Source organism: Periplaneta americana, chromosome 11 (genome assembly GCF_040183065.1).
Source record: "Periplaneta americana isolate PAMFEO1 chromosome 11, P.americana_PAMFEO1_priV1, whole genome shotgun sequence".
Lineage (NCBI taxonomy): Eukaryota > Metazoa > Arthropoda > Insecta > Blattodea > Blattidae > Periplaneta > Periplaneta americana.
In genome coordinates this window covers 47,054,218-47,079,668 of record NC_091127.1, presented here as the reverse complement: position 1 = coordinate 47,079,668, position 25,451 = coordinate 47,054,218, and the positions used below count along the sequence as shown (strand labels likewise).

General features: G+C 31.8%; 1 protein-coding gene across 7 annotated transcripts in view; it reads left to right on the top strand.

Moving 5' to 3' along the window:
- The window catches only part of Liprin-beta (liprin-beta), a 404,935-nt gene extending 379,739 nt beyond the window's left edge, over positions 1-25,196 (top strand). For all 7 annotated transcript variants that reach the window (XM_069839389.1, XM_069839384.1, XM_069839382.1 and 4 more), the window contains 2 exons: positions 8,492-8,563; positions 9,027-25,196. In XM_069839389.1, coding sequence (XP_069695490.1) covers positions 8,492-8,563; positions 9,027-9,062 — 108 coding nt within the window. In that variant the 3' untranslated portion in view covers positions 9,063-25,196. The remainder of the gene's footprint in view (positions 1-8,491; positions 8,564-9,026) is intronic.
- The last annotated feature ends 255 nt before the right edge of the window (positions 25,197-25,451 follow it).

The following is a 25,451-nucleotide window of genomic DNA, read 5'->3' as shown; positions in this document are numbered from 1 at the left end:
CCAGCATTGAGTGCACACTTACTGTGTGACTTAAATTTGTGGTTTTCTGTTATCGAAACAGTAATGTGTATTATAAAAATACGGGGTCTGGTATAGGTCCTGGGTAGTTGGTAGAGCATTAGCGTGCTCAGTCAAAGTTCCCGGGTCCGATATCCAGTCCTGGAACAATTTTTCCCTTAAAATTATTGAAGTCAGCTTTACAGGGAGCTGTATTTGAAAAGCCAGATTCGTATAATCCCAACCATGTTCACAATAAAAATCATGAACAACATAAGCATTTCGCGCATTATAGAGATTGGAAGAATTCTTTGTCATTTTTATTTATTGTGTAGTATGGTCATTACTCATTTTGAGAGGTCCATGATGTTCGTGTGTAAGAATGTTTTGTTAATTTGCTTTTTATGCAGAATAAATTGGAAGTTTCTCTATTGTATCTTTTAATTAAGCTAGTTTAACCATAAAGTACATATGTATACCCTATTTATTCAATAAAAAACTTACTTAAGTATTTTCTCTTGATTTTAATTGTGTCCACAGTCTTTTATGTTTGAGAATGAATGAAAACAGATAGAAGTATTGATTTCAGAATTTATTTCTCATTACATGGTGCTATCGAATATATCAGTTATATCTTAAGTAATATTCAAAACAGAAAACTTGAATTATTTGTATTTTCCTTGCTAAGGAATTCTGAACAAAATTATTGCTGTGGTAAGAAAGATTTCAACGTATAATTTGAATTCTTTTAATTGCAAAGAAAATTTTTTTCGCTTGATTTTAATTATTATTTTGTATAATTACAATAAAATATGCTTTAATTTATATGAAAATCATATAATATGGTATATTCTGCCTTTGTTTTCAGAAGGAAATATGGGTGTTACTAAATAGATGAAAAGAGTAAGATTTTGAAACTAAGGCCTCTAGACGCCAGTTTGGTTGAGCTTAAAAACTCAATAACTTCAGAGGTGACGGTATTAGATGCAAAGTGTAGGGAATATTAATCAACTAATATTTCTAAACATTTTCCCTCCCTCCCCCGCAGCAGAAATCAGTTTTGCACTACCTTTGTCTACTGGACGTTTGTTAACCCTCATAAGGCCTGTTCTAATCTTTAACTAATTCCTTTGTGAAGTTCTCCCTCTCCACTTTGATAACAATGAGCAAAACTTCTCAGCATTCTAGATTAAATTAAGTTATGTGAATGTGTATTATTTTATTGCCCATAATCCTTTTAATCTCAAGCAAATTCCATCAAAATATGTAAAAAATATTATCTCATATTTATTTTATAATATAATACCAAATTTTTACTCTCAAGAATTCCTGCACACATTGAAACTAAAATATTTGTATTATTTGAATCGTATTATTGTGATTATTGTGAAGCATAACAACTCGGTCACATGAGATTTCCAAATAATGAACTATTAGTACAGTATATCAAATATACTGGTACTTATTTATTCAACCATTTGCTTGAAAATGAAAAAGTTGTTAGTGAAAAAATTACAGAATTTACACAAATCTTAATTAGGTAAATAAGACGTAATTTCTAGAATAAAAATATCAATGGAATTAAAAAATAAACATTTTTGAACAAGAAATTATTGAAAGTGGAATCAGTCATTGAGAAAATGGATAACTATAGTGAGGTTAGTTGAGGACGCTTGGGTTTTCGGCCTGTGCTGACCCGGCTGTCAATGTGTTGGTTACCGCAAGGAACACGTGTGCATTTCCAGCACTTTTAGGCCTACAATACTATTGTTACAATGTTTAAAAGTTACAGTACTTACCAAGGTCACATTTGTTGTTCAAAATGTCCTCCATTTACTGTAACACACATTTGACATCTTTTTATGAAATTTGCAGTCACTGTGTAGGGCCTTAATTTAAATAATTTTGTCATTACACGAGCAGAACTTTTATTTATTTCAGTTTTCTGTGCTAAATGTCTGAGGGATTTTTGAGGGGTGTGTTCCAATCTTTCACCAATCTCGTCTAATTTCTCTTCCGACAGAAGAACATGGTGTTCTCTTTTCGGTTTTTCATCATTTACCGAACCTGTCTACATGAACTTCTTATGAAGTCTTCTTATTGTACTGGCAGCTGGAGCAGGTCTCTCTGGAAACTTTTCCCGAAATTTGCCTCTTGTTGCCACATAAGATTTTCGTTTTCCGTATGTATGTATTGTATAGATAATGAATAAATCACTGCAACAGTAGCCTACATGGAGCACTTTGAACTTGACTTAAACTTTTAAGATTACAACTTTCACCGCCAACTTATTTCTCACAAAACAACAAAACACAACCAAAGTAAAACTACAGTGTCACTCATTGTTTGCACGTGCTGAGAATGTGGATGCACTATTCTCAGTGATCATGCAATCTCTTGGCAGGGAGCGGCTCCTGCAAAACCCGAGCATCCATAACTAACTTCACTGTAAAAAAGTAATTGAATATAATATGTTTTGACATTGAATGAAGGTATAATGCCTGAAATAATAGTTGAACACGAAACAAAAAGAAGAGCTTCGAAACGACCACTGAAGATAATCTACTGCAACCTAATTCATTACTGATTGATTGATTGATTGATTGATTGATTGATTGATTGATTGATTGATTGATTGATTGATTGATTGATTGATTGATTGATTGATTGATTGATTGATTGATTGATTGATTGATTGATTGATGACAATGATGATGATGGTGACGACAAATACGTACGAAAATTACCACATGAAAAATCTATCAGCATATGCAATTAAAGTAATTTTTCATTTGATTGTTTTTCCATTCAATTGACAGAATCAGTTCAAATTCTAAATTTTTTTTTTAATAGATTAAATTGTGGTGACTTCCAATGATATATAATATTCATAATAATCTATATATATATATATATATATATATATGGTTGCCATTTATGGAGAACCAAAACTTTAGGCACATCACAACTTTGTTGATGCTAAGCTGGTAAAAGAACAAACACTTCCGCATACTTTTATAAAGTATTTAATTGAATAATTAACAAGAATTTAAAATAAATTTTGAGTAATTCATACATTCATTAATAACTGCATTTTTTCTTTTATACTTGTCAATAAGTAATTAATACAATTGCATGTTATCTTCAAATACCTACCATTTGAATATTATAAAACTACGCTCCAAGACTATTTGTGTCACAAAGATGGTAGGTCATCATCAGTATAGAACTAATAATATTTCAGAATAACTCACCTGGCTGAGAACCCGAGAAGAGTTATACTACATCAAACGCCGGGAAAGCCTCAAGTCATAATAATATTTTCTCAGCTTTAAGGTAGAGCTGATCTATGAATAGTTACTCAGAACTTGGTGTTTTTTCAGATTGTATTACACAATTTGAGATTAAAAGGTTTAAATTTAAACAGAAAAATAAATTCAATCATTCATATTGTGATGTTGCAGATATACTTAAATTGAAGAATGCAGATTGTGTACAAATGCCATCATCTGGGCAGAATAACATTAACTTATAATTTTATTTTAAAATTTAATGCCGCATTACCGGTATTGAACGAATTGCATAAATTATATGAACTAAATCTCCAAACGTATTGGAACGCTGTTTAAAGTTTGATGTCTTTGAAATGAAACTATTATTTAATTTATAAATTATTGTCAGTGATTGATGTTGAGAAGTAGTGTATTGTAAAAAGTACTAAACAATTGACGAACCTTATGACAATATGACGCAGTTCTTGGGTATTATCTCGTCAATTATTTTCAGGAGAATATAGATGACTGAAGTGCTTCACATCTGTTGCAGTCCCCATTTAGGCAATTGAGAAGGAGTAGCCTACTCACAAGTGAAGGCCTACAATAAGAAACTAAGTACCAGTGCTTTAATGGAACCCTTGTCAGATTTTAGGGTTTGAAGAGTAGATTCAGACACCTCTTGGTCATAGTCATAGATTGTAAAATATTCAACATAACTTTTTAAAACTTTGTTTTTGTCAGGTTTCATGTCTGCCCGTGACTTACAGCTTGCAGTTTAATAATTGTAATAGATAGCAATGTAGAATAATTGAGTAAGTGTTACAAATATGGAATACATTTTCTTTTTCCTTTTGGAACCTATGTATTTTGAATAAGTTACTGAACGTAAAGAATCGTCCTGTTTATTGCTGAATGTTGCTGTGGATGGTACACCGGACTTAGTAGTTCATAAGATATTATAAAATGTTTGAAAAAATAATTTCCTCAAAATCTAACCTATTTTCTTCATAAAAATGGAGATACAAATATGGAATACTATTAACAAGTTAAAAGATTAACAAAATTGCAAAATCAAAATGGCCTCCACTAAGAAAAGCACAGAACAAGCAGTATCTTCATTAGAAAGTGATTTCCGAACCGTAATACTGAATCCAGATGACTTGTCTTTCACGTCTTTTCTCGAACTTGTTTTATGGCTTCTTGCATTGCCTTTTTATTCCACTGTTTTCTGAGTTTGTTAAAAGGTGAAGTATTTCCTTCTCTTGGAGGTGCCAACACTAGTAACGAAACAAAAAAACAGGATATAAAGATGGAATATTAATAACACTAGTATTTCATATTTGTGATACACTGATTTAAGTCATAACCTCAAAACATATCATAATTTAAAAAGGAAATCAATTAAACATACTGTACGTTGCTATAAATGTAGATTATTTCTCTTTAAGAATATATATATATATATATATATATATATATATATATATATATATATATATATATATATATAATTATTATTTCTCACATTGAGGAATAACAATCATTATTATTTCTCACATTGAGGAATAACAATCTATATTCAAGAAAAGAACTTACCGCCAAAATTTTCACTTTCCTCGAAAATGCAATAATGATAAAGAATTGAACAGTTCAGCTCCTAACTGCAAACTAACACATTTCTGCAAAAAAGAGTATCAGTGCGTAGTAATTTGGAAGGCTTCTGCTAGAATACAATACATATCAGGTCGTATATCATACTATTTCAGACCCATTATGCTTAGTCTGTACAAGCATGCTCTTGCTCCATGGTCATGGTGAGTCCACAGTATGGCTCTCGGATCCAAGCTACCCGCATCAGTGGCGTGCAGTGTAGAATTTTATGACATGTAGTGTTTTGAAGTTCAAGGAATAATAAGATAAATTAATTACAGTATTATCACTGACTTACAAAGTGCTATGAATCTACAATATAGAATTTCAAGCTTCATCCATCTTCCAAAGGAAGACATGCTAAGAGATTATATTATCACCCTTAAAAGTGCATTGCCTTCAGCTAGCAAGCGAGTTCAAATCTTTGAACGTCTGATTGAATATGACGTACTTCAGTTATTTCCCTGCAAATGGGAATAGTAAATGATTCTGAAAAAAATTAGTGACATTTCCATCCATAATGTTACTTAAATACCCAAAAACTGTTTCATAAATCTCTCTGAAAGATTTGAAACTCACATCTTAAAAGTTTTTTTGAAACATTGCTGGTTTTTTACATGTGGATTTGTGTTTTGTTGCATGATTTCATATATGTGATCTTCTATTCTCTTGCATCACTCTTGTGTTAATTGCAGTCGTTCTTTCTCAAGCAATAATGCTTTATACCTTTTATGTTATACCATTAAGATATATTAAATTATTCTTAGTGTAAGTTACTGTGTATGTAAGTTATTGGTAATTAATTTCGAATTGTTATTTTATTTTGAAAATTGTACCATGTGTTCATGTTTGAAGTAACAGAAAAGCAAGTGAAATACCTTTGTTTTATGTAGAAGAAAACTTCTTCTGTTATTGATTTACTTTTCTTCCCTGCTTGGAGTTCAGATTCAACTACAGTTACGTTTGAATGGCAAGAGTGATTTGTTAGGGATGAATCTTGGAGAATACATTTACCCATATCCAGAATAAAAGATGTTATATACTTATTATATTACTTTAAAATTACTTTTAAAACTGAATTTTTATCTAATAGCGAGCAGAATTGAAAATCTCATAATAGTTTGACATAAAATTGTTTTAGTTTTGAAAACATGTTAGTTATCAGTATACTCTAGGTCAATGTTTTTCAACCTTTTTCAACATGTGACACAGTAAATTTATGATTTAAAATCTTGCGGCATACTCATATAATATAAAACAGTCGGTACTAACTATGGGGCATTTTTTTCATTAAACATATAAAATATGATATTTTTAAAGTTCGTTCATAGCGACACATGTGGCGGAAAAGATCGCAGTTGGGGTTTTTCCTGGAGTTCTCTTGTTTCCCCATATTAGGCATCTACATTATTCCGTCAACATTTCTCCATTTTGTCATCATTCCATAACATTCTCTGAATGCCCGTAAGTGACGCATGGAAGGGGCTGGCCTAGGGATCAATGAGGTTTCCTCCTCCAAACCTGAATATGCATCAAACCTTAGTGTAGTCAGCCAGTGTGGGTTTGGGAATGCGCCTAGCTTGAGGGCCAGCGTAATAGATCTAATAAGGTCACAGTAGGTTAATTCAAATTTAATTAAATTCAATTCAATCTTGGTACAATATTCTAACTTTACTGACCTCCTCATTGCTGCTGGGTCAGTTTCATTTCGCATAACGAGGGTATATTGACGGGAAAACTAATTTGTAAGCCCTCACCTAATATGAACAACCTATCATCCCTTTCACGCTAGATAGACTTTTCCAAACGAATTTTGGTTCCAGGAAATTAGGTAAAATCTTCGTCCCTCTCCTTCTAAGATCAATATGGAATGAACTTGCCAGAACAGTGTTTTGTATGTAAGATTTTTTTTTTTAAATGAGCATTTTTGTAGTTTTAGGGCATTTTTGTATTTTTGGTAACGGTATTTTTATTTTAAATATACGCAAAATACTAAAAAGGTGCTTTTTAGGCACAAACATAAGTTTTAGGCATTTATAGGAATTTATTATTCATTTAAGCATTTTAGGTCCTATAGAATTTCAATAGGGGGTCCTATGTACATGCAATGTATTGATATCTTAATAAATATCGTATGACTAGGACTTAGCAAACAAAATAGGTAGGGTACTAGAAATCCGTTCCCTAGTCATTACATTCTGTAAGCTCTATGATATGGAATTAAATTGAGATCCTTATGGGACTTAGATAAATAAAAAATAAATAATACCGTCAGCATTTCTTGAACTAGCTATTTTTCATTATATAGTATTTTCCTCTTACTTCTATACAGTATATAGAGGATAGTCTCCTGCAAAAATATAAAATTTAATAGAAAATGGTTTCGACAAAGAAATTTTCTGCCGTGAATGTTCATCATTTTGAAAAATTATCTATATGTCGATCATCGTAATGATGTAATTTCATTGAAAACTATCTGCAAGTTATCTTAGTTTTACAGAAGTTACTCACAAAAATACGGTTTTTTTTTCAATGTTGCAACCAATAACAAATGCATAAACATATTCGATGTAGATAATATACAATCATTTACAGTTACTTTCTGTACCACAATAATGACAATGTAAAAAAGTTCTGTTGCTGTGTAAGAAATAGCCTATAGTCTAAATGTCGGAAGAATGTACAAGTACAGTAGAACCCCTATTATCCGCGGTAATGAAGGGGGTTGACTGAACGGTTAATCGAAAAATCGGATAATCCGTACCATAAAATATTTTCGTAAATTAAGTGAATAATACTGGCTATTTTCTCCGTGGTCTTGAGTTTAATACTCTAGGTAGTGAATCAGAAGTTCATTAATTTAAGTTCGGTTGTCAAAGATGTGTTTTTAAGAGATAAAAGAAACTCCTTTTAATGGCTGTCAGTGGAAAGATAGGAATAGTAAAGGTCTCATGTTGTAGATTTACATACTGTATACCCTTTATCCTTGATTTTTATTAAATCGCTCATAGCTGTAACATCAGTCTCGTATCGTGATGCGAGATGACTTACAATTTCTCTTTCCCCAACCACTTAATTATTTGGATTTTATTCGACACTTAGCTTAACACGTTTTTTTTTAACTCATAGAAAACATTTTATATAGAAGTAATAAAGTATAGCAACTCGAACAGTAGACCAAAACTGTGTAGGCCTAAGTGTAAATGTTTGTAACACTATGGAAAAAAATATGTATACTAATATAGCGTACAACAGTATCAACTTCATACGTTTCTGTAGTGAAAAAAAACGAGCGAGAGAAAGATAATCGGATAATCCGCCAATCGGTTAATAGGGTGGCGGATAAACGGGGTTCTACTGTATAAAGTTCAGTTTCAAAATGCCAACCAGAGAAGAATAAACTGAGAATATAGGTTATGCTAAATAAAATGAATAAGGTAATGGTATGTAGTGTATGCAACCATATACTCTCAATTTACAGGCCTATTTATTACGTAATTTTCATAGATACAAATTTAAGCTCTTTCTTATTGAGAATGATTAACTGACACTTATGTGTAATTATTTAGATGACTCGGATGGAGCAACAACATCCAAGGGGCGTGGTTGCCTCTCATGAAACCATCACCAATTCACCAGTGGTAAGGAAATAAATGTTTTCTTCTTTATCTCAGTATGAAATAGGAAAGACTGAATATTACACGTGAATACTGCTTTTAGTAAAGGTATTTCACGGTACCGGTATTTTAAACTGCAGCCTACACAGGGTGTAAACTATACAAATTGCTTTAAAAAAATTTGTGATAGAACATAAACAATGGAATAATTTTTTCCTCTAACTGTCAAGGTTTTCCCAGAAAAAAAAATGTATTTTCTGAATGCCCCATTGAATTTATCACTGATTTGTAAGTGTAAATAAGGATTCGTAGAAGAACTCGTAGGTTTAAAGCACGAAGATTGTTTGAGTAAATGTTTAAATAATTTTTTTTTTGCTTTATTTAAGTATAATCACATGCCGATAATATGATTTTCTTAGTAAGGATAGTTGTTTGCTTGTATTGCCTTTTATTGCAATTGTTTGATGGAAATATATTTTATTTTCAGGAGCATCTGAAATCTGAAAGGACCAGTAATGTCTAAAGAAAATGGACCAATCATCAAAGACCAGAGAAGATGGTTTAAAGGGCAGGGATTTTGTTGAATAGAATGATTATTTAAAATGGCTGCGTTGTAAGAAAGTTGCTGATGCAAGGATCATCAGTGTAACTACACATTCTTTCCAATCATTTGCCTCCATATATTAACATCATTGGCAATAACGAAAGCGGCAGTTATCTCGAAGTTATTACATACATTTTATATATATTTACATGGACAGGTATAGGTTACACCATTACTCTGTATTGGTGTATTCTGTGAAGCAAAATCAGGAAAAATGGTTTTCATAGATGCAGGAGCAATCATTAACAATATTTCATTCCGACGACCGTAATGTTTTGTCTTTTATATTAAGGAAAGCAGTTGTATTTTCCTCATTTATACAAATCAATGTTAAAGCCACGCCAATATCAAACAGTCCCTGTATGCAGATTCTTAGTTACTGTACAAGTTTTTTTATGTCATTTTTCTATCAGATGTTGGAAGTGGTTGATAAGTTATTAAGTATGTAATATATCCCATTTCACGTTGATAGAAATTCTGTATAGTTTTAGTTATGGCATTATTCATTTATATTTCACACAGTATGTAAGTATGTTGGGACTCTTTGACTAAGCCGTTTAAGAACTTCTATATGATACGACCAAATATAGCTATCAATAATGTACTTGTTACCACATATCCTTAAGCCTAGATATACTGTAATGCATTTTTATAAAAAAAAAGTGAAGTGTTAGTACTCGTCTTTTTTTTCTCTCTCTTTCGACTGAAACAATCTTAATGTTAACAATTTGCTGTAACATTTCATTCTTAATTATTTCGAACTTATGATCAGATTTTACCAAAACGTTGAAAATGAAATCTGAAAACTTTACATTTAGTAATATGCAAAATTAATATCGCCTATCCAGAATTAGAGACGAACTGACAGTTCATATTATAAGGCAGAAGAGTTTCCAAGATTGTAGCAGATTGTATTGTCTGCTGCAGAACAAATGTTAGATTTGAATACTGGCTAATATGAACTCGTAAATTTCTGTCATCATCATCACTATCATTATCATTGTCGTCGTCGTCGTCATCATCATCAATATCAAGAACAACAACAAAAATAATAATGCAATTACTGCTGCGACATGACAATATACCCGTATGTCTGAATATAATAAACAATGCATAAGCGATATATTGAATAAACTATAGGCTAATTACAGTATCACACTAAATATTTTGAAGCTAAAAGCAAAGTTACTCACAGTTTTCACCTAAGTAAATGTCTTTGCTTTCGACTATAGATCATAATAAGCACAAACGTTTCTAGGGTGTACATAGACCACTGACATCTAATTTACGGGTCTAGGGCATTTCGTAACCGGAAATTTCGTCACCATTATATTTTGTGACGTATTTTTCGTCATTAGTTTTTTGGTCATCAAACACATTTTGTCATATTTTTTGTCATTTAGGAGGTTTTGTCACCGAAGATATTTCGTCATCATATACATTTTGTCATCATTTTTTTATACTGCAGAAAATTACATTTAGGCTGTTTTTATTTTGAGTCCAAAACCATCACTGTATAATTATTTTAATGCTTTATATTAACATAGATTTTGAAGTTGCATACATTTATCCTGTTTTTATGGAGTTTCAACCAAAATTTCCACTGAAGTTGTGATATACGACATGTAGGTAACCAAAGATGTTATCTTCTGTTCTATAGGCTTCATACCTATTGGAAATTGATGCAATTCTGTTATCTAAGGACGTGTATTTCTTCTTCTTTCTGGGTGGAGACTGACCTGCTTCTAATTTCTCAATGTGCTGATGTATCCTTGCAGTCTCCTCCTGTAGCAACTGAAGGATATGATAAAAGGAAGGCTGTGCTTTGTTCATTAAAGTATTGAGACGTCTATGCTACGTTTCGCAAGCATTTGTTGTTCTGGGCAGGTTTTCCCTGGTACGAATGTAACAATTCCATGTATTTGGAGGGAACATGGGCTGCTGTCTACCTCTGCCACTTCTACTACCCATGACATAATTATCCTCAAAGTATTCGAAGATTGAGGTTAGCTTATCCATAACATTTTATGTAGGTATCATCAAGGGCAGCAACACGGAGGGAAAATTGTGGCGGTGAATAGTAATGAGGAAATTAAATTGATGACAAAAGTGATTTGTTGACAAAATATGGTGATGACAAAAGTGAATCGGTGACAAACTGTTGCAGTGACAAAATGTAATGTGCCAAAATCACCAAGTGACGAAAATTCCGGATCCCCTAATTTACATTGAACACCAATTATGGACCATAGTGTTAAATACAAGACTTCTCTGTGTAGTATATAAACTAATGACACGCAATTTACATTAAATACACCCTTGGTCACACAATGAAACGATAAAAATGAGATCTACAATAACAATGAAACGAATGGCTATTACCAAGTAACTCATCAAATCAGCTGCCTACCACGTGGTCACTACAAACCTAAATGGTAATGGTGTGCTGTTTCCATGATAATTGCTCAATTCTAACTGATTGTTTTGAACAGTTACCACAAAGACTGCATGAAGTTACTGAACTGTCGGTATCTAATTCTGGACAGAGTACAATCAGGAACAGATGATTAGTAATACATGGGTTGGATAAAATGTAATGGCAACAGTTCGATATTTCTGACATGGCTTTATTCACAGGGTACAACATTTATGTACCTTCTATATAGTCGCCACCCTTATTTATTACCTTTTGCCAAATGTTTGGAAGGCGTCGTACACCATCAGTGCGTCCATCTTTGTTGATGTTCCGTATTGACCGCCCTAAAGTACGGATAAGTTCATCTCTGGTATTGTACCGGGTCCCTCGCAGTGGTAATCGCATGGATCATATCGGGTAAGTACAGTGGATGTTCCAGTAGTCCGCGTTTTCCATCTGCCTTGGAGGTACAGCGTGGTGCAGTATTACCCCATCAATGTCATCTTCTTCACAGCACTTTATGTAGGGCGCACTTTCTTTGGATGAGGAGAACCGGGATGCTTCCATTCATTTGATTAGCGTTTCAAGTTTGGTTCATACGAGCCAGTCCAGGTTTCGTCCATAGCGACGATTCATCCAAGAAAGTCGTCACCTTCCCTTTGGTACCGGAACGCTAACCCATCGTGCAACTGTGCGATATGGCAACACTGCATTGCCACATGCTTCACGCAGTCCCTGAAAACATTCTTGTGCACGATGACCTCGTGCCATTTCAATTTTGATCCAGGAACGTTGCTCTCGTTTTGTAAGCATGGTCTTAGGGCGCTCGCACTATCCCTGTGAAAGTGAACGTTCTACACACTGCAGTAGAGTGATGGAGTACTGTCGCCACTGGCTGCACTAACTCATCTAACACAGTCCTTGTTCATCTCCACACAGCTGGCAGCTCTCGAACGCACCATCGTCATGTGACAGCAGTGTTGCCATTACTTTTTATCCACCTATGTATTTGTGTAATGATAGACCAATTTGGTACAACATTCTTATCAGCAACGAGAAGTAATAGAGAGTACTACCACATATCACCAAATAAAACACTGCATTTTCACTTAGCTTTTATATGTGACAGTTAGCAATACTGTTTTCTGTTCCATTTTATTTTGTTGCTCAATATTTACATTCGCTGCAGTTTTGTAACCATTTCTGGAAAGTTTCCATCAACTACGTACCTACATTTTATTTTTGAAATCCCAAACCATATAACAGTAGTGGATAATAATCAGCTAGTCAAAAAGATAATTCTATTAAGTAGGAGTGTTTTCCGCTTAACACACTTTTTTATGTAATTTGTAATATCTTATTTAATTTCTCAGAACGTCATAACATAACACAAATATTCCACTTGAATATTTTTTATTACATGACCCTCTTTATTATAATTTTCAGTAATGCTTTCCTTGAAAGTCATAGATTGAATAACATTTTAATTCACAAATTTTTTCTGGGTACTTACTCAAATATGGTAGTCTTGAAATAAAAGAAGACTATATTGATATATATTATCATACATATCACAGACAATGGAATCCATTCTTTAAGCCGAAAATGAAATACATATACACTTCCTTCCACTATGAAACCATAAGCACGAGTTAAAGTTCATTGTGTCATAGATTTTAATGATTTTATCTAAATTTGTAATATTCTGTATTTTTGTGAATTTAGAGTATTTAAAGTATGAAATTTTACTTTCAGTTGCAGACTATTAATATAAATCTATTACACATATGCAGTTGTCCCTAAATGATCGGTTAGTCTCCTAGAACGTTAATGGATAAACATTATCTAATATTAAAGAAGAGAACACTAAAAATTTCGCTGCCTGCATATTTTCAGGCTTATTTTATATCTGGTAAATATTGTAACTACCACTTGATTAAAAACCTTTAAATTTACACTTACCGAAATCATGTATTGATTACAGTTTGCCAACATGATAACATACACAGACAGGGAATGTAAGAGGGTATGTGGTATTCAGTATTTATTGTGTGTACGTGGTTATGAAAAAAAGTGACTTGTGTTTTATAATTATTTCATGTTTACAGAATGTAAACTTTTAACAGAAATGTATTAATTACAGTAATTTATAAATGCTTCCAACCTGCAGAACTTGTTCAAACTGAAACATAACTTGCTTCCATTTGATGTGGTAATTATTTCTTGGTTAAAAATAAAAGGCATATGGCGGGAATTTTCCTAAGCATAGCCTCAGTACAAACTTTCAATTTGCAGATGTGTGTGACTTGAATTTTTAAAACAAAACTGTGAACATTTGCAAATATTATCTTCTTCAGAAATATGAATTATATTTATAACTTCAGGCACTAACAAACATTAAATTTCGGATTTCGGTAATGAAATTCACATTTCTTTTTACTTTTTTTATGTATAACTTCTTTAATTGCGATATTAGGATTTGGGTTATAAATTGTATTACAAATATTTATTTAGTTTATTATGGATATTGGTATATTTTGATAATTTATTTATGTAATCTTTTGGAGGACAACATTCTGTTTGAGTATCATTTGGGGGGGGTGGGAGGGATTTAATTGAAGCGAATTTTATTATAGCAGGCAGAGTAACTATCTCATGCCCCAATGTTATATTGCTACCTATGCACTTCATTAGAACCAGATAAAATTATTTCATATTTATACAGCATTTCATGAATTATTTAGAACTTTCAAATATCTACCACGCATATTTTACAAGGGGGAGGAGGGAGGAACCCAGCATTAGAATAGCTTATATTAAATTCTTCTTGTGCCTCATCAAAATTATGACGTAAGTAATCATAAATATTCGTATACTAATAGCTGAATTTTGAAGATGTAACTGAACTGAATAGTCTATTGAAAGCTTAATATTATGTGTTTCTTTCTTATCTTTTCTTTTGTTTGTTTGTATCTTTCTTTTTCTTCCTTTCTTTCCCCGTGAAATTCCTATGTTGATGGTGTCTGAAGTTATAAAAATTGGTTCCTTCTCACTTTTTGAATTCAAAACAGTGAAATTTCTACCTATATTAATATATAACCTGATATTTGGTGAAATATCGGTCTCATTAAAAATGTGGTTGTAGTTTAGATATTTTATGAATACTTTTACCAACTCTGTGAGACTTAACAGCAAACTCATAAAAAGAAATTGTCTATGACTGCCAAGATTTATGTGTATATTTAAGGGTTTATTTTGACCTTAATATTTTTATCGAGGAAGTCTATTTAGTTTGTCTTTAAAATAATTAACAAATAGAGAATAAAAACACAGGCATAATGCACACAGCAGCCATAATTTAAAATATGTGTAGTTTTTATTGTAAAATCTACAGCCGTGTCAGAAATTATAACAGACAGTTAATAGTACGTAATGGTTCAGTATTCCGCAATTTAATACTTTCAAGAAATAACATCTATAACTGCCAAAATTACATAAAAGTAGATAAACTGGAGAGTTATTCTGAAGTTCTGACTTTTATTTGTTTAAGGAGTACATTGAAAATTCTTTATGAGTTAACACGGGAAAGTACTATCTGTCTGAATTGTTATATCGCAACCTGGTTTCTCCCACCCGTTTCTGCTGGCCTCTCTGCAAAAGCTGCCAGTCTTAGCTTTTTCCTGAAAATATTTGGAAGTTACGCGCAATATTATACAGCTTTTTAAAATAATTTTAAAAGCACTGGTTAAGTAAGTAACTGTCACATGATTTCCCCCGTTTCGATGACCCTGTGACATAACCACTCAGACAGACAGTAATGTTAGAAGAAATGTATGAAATACAATATCTTCAAATGTATTCTGGTAAATGAATCGTGGTATTAAAAATATATACCGTTACCGATAATTAAATACAGTAAACGCTCGATATAGCGCGGTTGTTGGGGAACATATTTAACTCCCGCATTATAGCTGAATCGTGATATATCAGAAGTGATTATAGTCCATGTGCTAAGGAAATGACAAGTCACATAGAGATGGGTAAAGCTGATAATTTAATGCACTGCAACTCTTTACATGAATTTAAATAATGTACCGTTCTGTAATATAAACTAAACACTCACCAGTTATGCAGTTTATTTCATATGTTTTTCGTTTTTGCGACATTGCTGCACTTAACATTTAATTAAATTAAGATCCAGAACATGTGATACAGACTAAAACATGGTACAGTATAACTTTCACTTTACAAAATTTGAGAAAACTAAAATAAAAATGCATTCATGACTTGTTAAGGCGCAGATTGTTTCCCGTTATGCCTGCAAAATCCCTTGAAATGCAGTTTTACAACCTCGAAGAAATGCTCATTGTCCACTAAGGGCTGTGCATATACCTGCATGTTATACTGCAGAAACACTCTATGCAGAATTATCTTTTACAATGATTTTTTAAAGATTGATTTCCACTAAATGTATTGTATACTTTATGTTTTTTTACTGGGGGACATACTTTCCCTGCGATATGAATTTGCGGTAAATCAGACCATGCTATATTGGGTATTTACTGTAATACACACAAACATTTAAATCTTCCAAACCACTTTATGTGCTAATTTTAACATAATTTATATTACATCCAGGAATCATTGCAGCTGTAATGCTTTATGAATGGAGAAGTAAATGGATTATGTATTTTTACTTTCTCAGACATGATATTTTCCTCGAGTATTAATATTTTGGTTTCTTTTACCATCATCTACTCTTAATCTGGATGCTCTGAATCAATAGATGATTTAACTCTCCAGAGAGTGACAATGTAAAATATGGTTTTGGATCATCATAATAATTGATGTTCTTGCAGTCATAATCATTCATATTTTACATGGAGTTGCGTATTCGTTTTAATTGTAAACATTGTAATTTTACACAGGGACCAAATCTTACCAACAGGGCTCAAAATTATGTGCTAGGCCTTGTGTGCTGAAGGGAAATCTCAAGTACAGTGAGAATTAAGTGCAGTAGACTTCGTTATAATGACTAAAAATTAAGGTAGATGAGGTCTTCAGTTCTGAAGTTCTTATTTTAATATACAGGATTAACAATAAGTATGGAATATTGTTAACAACTTCTTAAATTTTAATTTGACAAAAAAAAGTTTTATACAAAAACTGTTGGGAATAAACCATGCAATATTATGCCTGTGTTCGAAAACGGTTAGTTATTCAGACATACAGGGTGTGGCAGTAAACTAATTTTTTTCAAATGGCACTCTATATTAAAATTTACATATTCCGAATCTTATTAAATTTTACGTATGAATGCATAGAAACTTTACCCATTCTCCCGTTTCTTGTCTCTTAACTACTTATTAAACTTGTTTCGTAGACTTCAAATTTGAAGCAAATAAGTATGTAAAATCATGTTGAGTAGGCCATAAAATTAAACAAAACGTATACAAACTCACATGTAATAGTTGCGACAAGTTCTACATTGGACAGACAGGAGATCATTCCAAATATGCTACAAAGAACACATTAATGCAATAACCAGAGGACACAATACATCTACATATGCCGAACACATAACTAATGCTAACCATACATACAATAACATAAATACAGACATGGAAATCCTACACATACAACCCAAAAACTCAACACGCTAGAACAATATGAAATATATAGACACACAAAAACACACCATAATCAAATCCTCAACACACAGATCAATTTCAGAACACACACACACACACACACACACACACACACACACACACACACACACACACACTATTCGACTCCACTTTTCAATACTTTTCAACAATCAAACACACCCCTACAATAGGCAGCGAAGTCGAGATGATGCCGGCAATCTAGTAGGCTCTGATGATGGTGTGAAAGAGCACCGAAATGGCTGTAAGCCATATGTTGTTAGGTATATAATTTAACACTAGTAAGTTTGCCATTTAATCATATTTATATTTAAGTGTTAAAAGTAGTGTAAATACGCAAGATTCAAGATGGATTAAACAAAACACTATGACTAACCAAACTTTATCACAGATGCTCAAAATGAAAACCATTCAGAGCCAAACATTATCCTAGTCTATCACGAAAACAGTCCATTGTAGCTATGGGAGGGAACAAAACAGTCATATAACTGTGAGGAAGACAATAGACTATTTTCGTGATAGACTGAGATATTTTTTGGCTGTGAATGGTTCTCATTTTAAGCATCTGTGATAAAGTTTGGTTAGTTATAATGTTTTATTTAATTTTATGGCTTACCCAACATGATTTTACATAATTATTTGTCTCACATTTTAAGTCCACGAAACAAGTTTAATGAATTGTTAAAAGACATGAAACGGGTGAATGGGTAAAGTTTTTACACATTGATACAGGTACGTAAAATTTATTGGAGATTCAGAATATGTAAATTTTAATATAGGGTGCCATTAAAAAATTAGTTCATTGTCACACCCTTTATGTCTGAATAACTGTTTTCGAACATTGGCATAATATTGTATGGTTTATCTGCAATAGTTTTTGTATAAAACTTTTTTTTTTTAATTAAAATTTAAGAATTTAATATTCCATACTTATTATTGTTCTCCCTATAGCCTATAATGATCACATTAAATTCATGCTCAGACTTCAAAATCTGTTGTCTGTTATGAATTTTAGGTTTAAATGATGTTTACTGCACTAATAATACGCTGTATAATGATTTTCAATATGGTAAAGAACTGACAAATAACCTTCACTAACCTACATTTTTGGCTACTCTGTGGTCATCATCAAAATACATTTCAGAAAGTAACGCGCAACTTTCTAATGAGACTTGGTAATGATTTTTATGCTCAATAGTATTTTATAGTTGTTGTGAATTTCAAAAGAAAAATGAGGGGAAGTAAGAGCTCCAGTTTATTTCAGAAATGTTTGTAATATTATATTCAGGATTAGTCAGTGATAATAATGTTGTTATTGACAATTAATAACTGAAATGTTGGACGTCTGAATTCCCTGCATCTCGTATGTTACCTGTCACAACAGAAACTTTTTAAACTGTATATAAGTCAGTATTAATCTTACGTCATTCATCCCACATTATCCAGGACTAAATAGTATTACTGTTGTAAATAAGAAGAATTCTATTGTAATCCTGTATGCAGCATTCTTATATGATTATTATAATTCAGCTTGAAAATACGTAAAAAAAAAAAAAGATTGTCTTGAAATGAAAACTTAGCATGTTTCTCAGTATTGTTAACATGGTGTGAGTTTCTTAATGACAGGAGGAAGAAGAATTTAACATTTTTAAACCAGTTCATTAATCTAGTGGCTCTTACGCTAAGTGGTATGGCTCCCTGGGATGTTATAGTCTTCAGTTATGGGTCCCATCTAAGTTCTTTCACAGTACAGTAGAACCTTGATTAACCATCAGTCACGGGACCAGATCCTTGACGGATAATCGAAAAGATGGTTAAGCAAAAAAAGGGGAAATTTTCCACAAAAAAAAATCACTTTTTTTTTTTTATGTGTGTTATGAAAGTCTACTACAATTTAATCTACAGTACAGTACATACTACAAAATATACATGTATGTAAAATTATTATTGTTATTGTTTGAAAAAGTCAGTGTATTTTTTTTTGTTTAAACACACCTCGTTCACAAAAAATAACTTTTTTTTTTTCAAATTCCAAAATAATAATAATAATAGTAATAATAATAATAATAATAATAATAATAATAATAATAATAATAATAATAATAATAATAATAAAAACATATGTAAGGCGTTCAGAGCTAAAGTAGATCAAGTCACAAATTTTCATAAATTGAGTTTAATTAATTTTCTGATTATCTGAAGTTGGATCTTTTCCAAGCAGTAATGGATCAAGTCTTAATTCCAAGCATTCGCCGTTGAGTGACATCAGTCACTTTTGGCTCAGATTATTTGTTCATGATGTTCTGAGCCATAGTGGATCAAGTCACCATAGCGTTGCATCAGTTAACATCACAATTGCTTATAGATAGATAGATAGATTTATTCGTTCCATAATATTCTTACATTTGCTTTATAGCATAGAATAAAGAACATGTCCAATTCTTACGTTGAACAATAAAATGCAAATATGAAATATGTACAGAATTAATACCTTAATAACAATAATATTTTATATAATGTAATATGTTTACCATTTAATAGTATTATATTTACACAGTATGTGAAATGTCAAGAATTCATCTACAGAATAGAAAGTCTAAGATATTAAGTAATTTTTTAGTTTTACCTTAAATAATGCAGGGTTTTGGCTATGATTCTTAATGTCTTCAGGAAGACTATTGAACATTTTTATCGCCATGTAATGTACTCCCCTTTGAAAGCATGATAAATTTGATGATGGCGTATGAAAATCATTCCTTCTGCGGGTATACTATGTATGGCTGAGTTAGTTGGAAAATTTTCTTTATTACATAAGAGAAAATTTATTGTAGAATATATGTATTGATTTGTTAGGGTTAGAATCTCTGATTTTTTTTTTTTTAAATAATCTACATGATTCTCTAGCCTTTGCTCCAACTATTATTTTAATGACTCTTTTTTGTAATAAGAATATATTTTTACTATCTGCAGAATTTCCCCAAAATATTATTCTGTAGGACATAATGGAATGAAACTATGCAAAGTATATTGTCTTTAAGATACTGCTGTTTAGAAATTGTTGTAACGACCTAATTGCGAAGCATGCTGAGCTAAGTTTGGGAGTTATTTCTTTGATATGATTTTTCCAATTTATTGTATTATTTTATAAATCTAGAATTTGAGAATTTGAGAATGGAGAAATAAAATTATTGCTAAAGAAATTAAATAATTCACTAGAGCAAGTTAACTTTAAGTCCTATTATCTCAAAACTACGTCTCATGGACTTGATCCACTTTAGCTCTGAACACCTCAATTGTGTGTTTTAAACATCTAGTACAATACAGTCTACAGGGTACGAACTTACAAAAAACACATGTACTGTATATACAATTATTGTTGTTATTTGAAAAAGTCAATGGGTTTGGTGGTGCTCAGAGTCAGGTGAGCAATGGGGTGCGCTCGATAGGTGTGGCATGGAGAGGGGCCTGCTAAACCGCCATCTGATGCTGTGTAGCTAAACTAACACCACTTTGTAATAAAAATGCTGTAAAAATGATAAGAAATTGGGGGACCTTGGGGACCGGCTGGCCTGATGATTAAGCGAGAAAGATGGTGAATGGGGGAAATGATAATCGAGATTCTACTGCATTATAATTGCACATCATGATAACGAGCAGTGTGCTAATGACCTTTAAATTAATGTGTTCAAAATTTCAGTTTACTGTCCTCCCAGACTTCAAGCCTTTATGAAGTTACATACAAAGGCAATCATTTTTATATCTTTCGGGACCAACTAATGCAAAGAATATCCATCTACAAAAAGCGTGAAAAAATACCTTTTATTATGAACTTCTCTTCCCCCCCCCCCCACAGGGACTCTGTAGGCAGAACTTATGTGAAAGTCGAGGGAGCCATGAATACAAAACATTAGGAAACCACTACATCAATTTTATAGTTAGAGTAGAGTCTTTGCATTTTGGAAAATTATAACACATTCCATTTGTGACAAAGACTACCGGTACTTCAAAGACATCTCTGAGTTACATAAAACGTCTCCACTCGTTAATTAATGCAAGAAGAAAAGGATGACAGTCAGTGAGATTAAGAGAGAATCTCATGAATTTGTTTTCCTTGCCAATGATAATTAAGACACGAACTTTTACAAAATGGGAGTTAGGAGGACACGTCATACACATATGTGTGTGTATTTTCCACATTGCAGTGTTTTTGTACGTTCAGTATCATTATCTTTATTTACAAATAACATACATATCATTGCATATTATTAAAGAATGAAATGCTGTTAAATTTAATGGAATCCATGTAAGTGGGTTGTCACTATAATGAATTAATCATAGTGTTGCAACTTTTAAATTTTAATGATTGAGAAACTGTATTAGGGATATTTTCATATACCATATTAGTTAGATTATAGACGATGATATCTCCTTCTTTATAAATCATCAATACTTTTTTTTTTTCTTATAGAATTTTGAGCCCTGTAAAATAATGAAGCAAACTACGAGATTTCTTACTGTGTATTTCTCAACTTTAAAAGAACTCATTTACAGAATATTTCTTCATGAAGGAAGGAAAAATATATGTATTTTTAATAGTCAGAAGGCCATACATTTGTAATTTCGATTAACATATATTTGGTATAAATTAATGTTACGGGTTTATTGTGGATTAGTTATTAACAAGTCCAAGTTTCTTTAACCAAATTACAAACACTATCACCAAGCATAATTACTTCACATACAACAACAAATACTACACCAAACTGAAAGCCTACCAGTGAGATCACCCATTTCTAGCATCCTAGCCGAAATTTACATACACACTATAGAACAGATACACATTCTAATCAAGGACAACACCAAACATGTGGACAGCATCATTTACTGGCACAGGTACGTAGACGACATACTAATGCTATACAAAAAAAACAAAAGACAGATTCAAAACCTACGCAAACACATAAAAACTACATCCAAAACTACACTACACACTAGAAATAGAAAACAAATCCATAAATTTTTTAGATATCACAATAACAAAAAAGACAACAAATATATTATGTTCAAAATATATAGGAAGTCCACTAACACGTAACACACAAACACAACACCTCCAATCACCCCATACAACACAAACACACAAGAACAAAACAAATACATCACACTAACTTACGAAAACAAGAACACATATAAGATTGCATCATCTTTCAAGAAACTAAAATACAACATTGCATACAGAACACATTACAAAAACATCTTAACACACAAATAAATACAATTTAACAAGTTTATACAAACTATCATGCAATAGTTGCAACGACTTCTACATTGGACAGGCTGGAAGATCATTTCAAACAAGTTACAAGGAAAATTATCATCTGCCATAATCAAACCACACAACAATTGGACCTACGCAGAATACATCACGAACTCCAACCATAACTATAGCAATATAGACACTGACATGAAAATACTACTCATCCAGCCAAAGACCAGAAACTTGACATACTAGAACAATATGAAATTTACAAAAACACACACTCTTTTCGACACAATCATGAACACACCTCACCACAACAGGAAACCAAAAGATAACTTTAGATGTTAAAGCCATATCATTATGTTGGTATGTACATGACATATTATTTCTACTTTGGATTATATTTAATATCTTATTCATGATGTCATATGATTTCGTTTGAATTTCATTTATCATGGAACGTTTTCGAAAACATTTCCTGTGTGATTGAAATTCGTCTGAACTCCGAAGATTTATTCTGTATTGTCATCATTCATATTATATTTTGTTTAGTATTATTGAATAAGTAAAAGTCACTATTTATCTCTAGAATAGGAAAACCAAAGTGGAATTACATACAATAAGCCACCTCACATTGAGTATGAAGTACGTATTATACCAAATATGTGTTACAAATTTATTTCCCCAAGATCTTTTGTTGTTATCTTATGGTTGAATGTTGAGTTCTTAAAACAATTTTCACCTTAAAACTTGTACAAGCAGTATTTAATTATTGGTCAACAAATACAAAATAAACTGGACAGTTGTACACACATTTATCTGAAAAGATATGAAGTCTCGTATAATATACAGTACAAGTAATAGAGTTATTTCGAGGTATGATCCATTATTGAAATGAACATATCTTATTACAAATAACAGTTTTTCAGAATGTGTTGTATATTTATTCTATAAATTCTGTTAACAACATTTCATAATTTACCATCACAGTCATATGCTTCCTGTTATGTGTTGCAGTGGTTCTTTGCCATTTTATAGTACCATATTATGACTTCTTTACAGGGTGGGAGGGAACCTATTATATTAATTCACGGAGGCAATAATGAAGTCAATGCGAAAAACTTTTGTCAAATAAATTTTTTGATACGTCCAGTAGTTTTGAGAATATGAAACGTAACGTGTTGCAATGCTGCAAAGATTTTCAGTCCTTCTTGAGATTATTGTTCTGCAGTTCGGGTGAGTAACTCCACTCCGCAAGACTTGCGAGAGGAGAATGTAAGCAAAAGTTTCATCGAATACGTTTCGATCAAATTACTGTAGATATGTAACATGTAACACATTACTTAACATTACTGTAAGCTTGATTTCTTTTCCAAATTAATTTTTAATTTCATCAAAGATAGTAACTTAAATAGAAATTGAGTTATAGAATGTGTATTCGTAATAATGTTATTTTGAATTTACATCAAATGTAAAGAAATCTTTATTGGAAGTGGTTTTGTTTTATAAGAATGTACATTCGTCACTATTTTGTAATTACGTAAAAAGTAACAAAATCAACAGATACTGTGAATGTTAAATAAGTTTCATGGTATTAAATTTAGAGTTAAAGAGGTTATAGCATAATAAAGAATATTAAAAGCCGAACAGTTTGCGTAATTAATTAATTGAATACTTTACATTTTGATCTACAATAATTTGATCGAAATGTATCTGATGAGCCGTTTGTTTACATTCTTCTCTCGCAAGTCTTGCGGAGTGGATGATTGGAGTTACACTTACCCCTACTGCGAAGCAATGATCTCAAGGAGCACTGGTACTCTTTGCAGCGTTGCAACACGTTGCATTTCGTGTTTTCAAAGCAATTGGATGTATCAAAAACTTATTTCACAAAAGTTGTTCACATTGACTTGATTTATTACCTCTGTGAAATAATATAATAGGTTTCCTTCCACTCTGTATATATTTGAAGGCCTTTAAGAGTAATTTTTAAATAATTTATGTTTTCCAGTTTATTAGTTTTTGACATATTCAAGATTTTAACACTACCGATTAAATAATCTTTTCTTTGTTATCTGTTCAGTATAATAGGGAATCTCAAAAGAATAAAGTTTATGATTTTATCTTAAACTTTTGAAGTCATTAAAATTTTTGCTTATATCACATGATTTTATCAAGTAAATACTTTGAATTATTAATTGCATGCCTAATTTTATTATACATAACTATTACAGAACCATTAATTTTTCTTCTTCATTTTATATATTTTACGTAATAGCAACTATTATGATTAACTTTATCGTAAATATTAAGAGCAGTGTAATTTCATTAATATATAATATTGGCCAACATAAAATTCATCTGCTGGGTAAGAACCACTGGCAATAAAGGCGATGATTTTTTGCTATAGTCACTTACAGGTTTAAGCAGGTTGGAAAAGAAAAAAAAAATGTGTTTGTTCCTCGAGCCCTTTGTTCCACTGTGGGTGTACAATCACATTAACCCTTGTAAACATAGTTGCCTTCACTGAATTTCTAAACCTAATTGTATTTGATAGTTTAAAATTTGAAAATATTTATCACAAACATGTTTGTGTGAGTTGGTATTACTGAAGTATTAATAACAAATATATTGGATCCTGCTCATTTGAGTATCCAGGCATATTGTACAGTTTTCATAAAAATGACAATAACATGAGTTAAAGGTAATTTTATGTACAAATATTTTATGATTGTAATACAGACTTAAGTGAAGCTGAAAAAGATTAACATTACTATTAAGTAACGATTTTTTTAATATGTACCACGTAATTCTGTTGAAGGTTGTAATATAGTCTTCCCTTAATTTTGTATTACATTACTGAAAATTCCTTCCCTTCCATACCTAGTTTCGATCATTCTAAACATACAGAGTATCTTTTTTGTAATACATATTCCACTGCTGTCTGGTCCCATCCAGTGGGC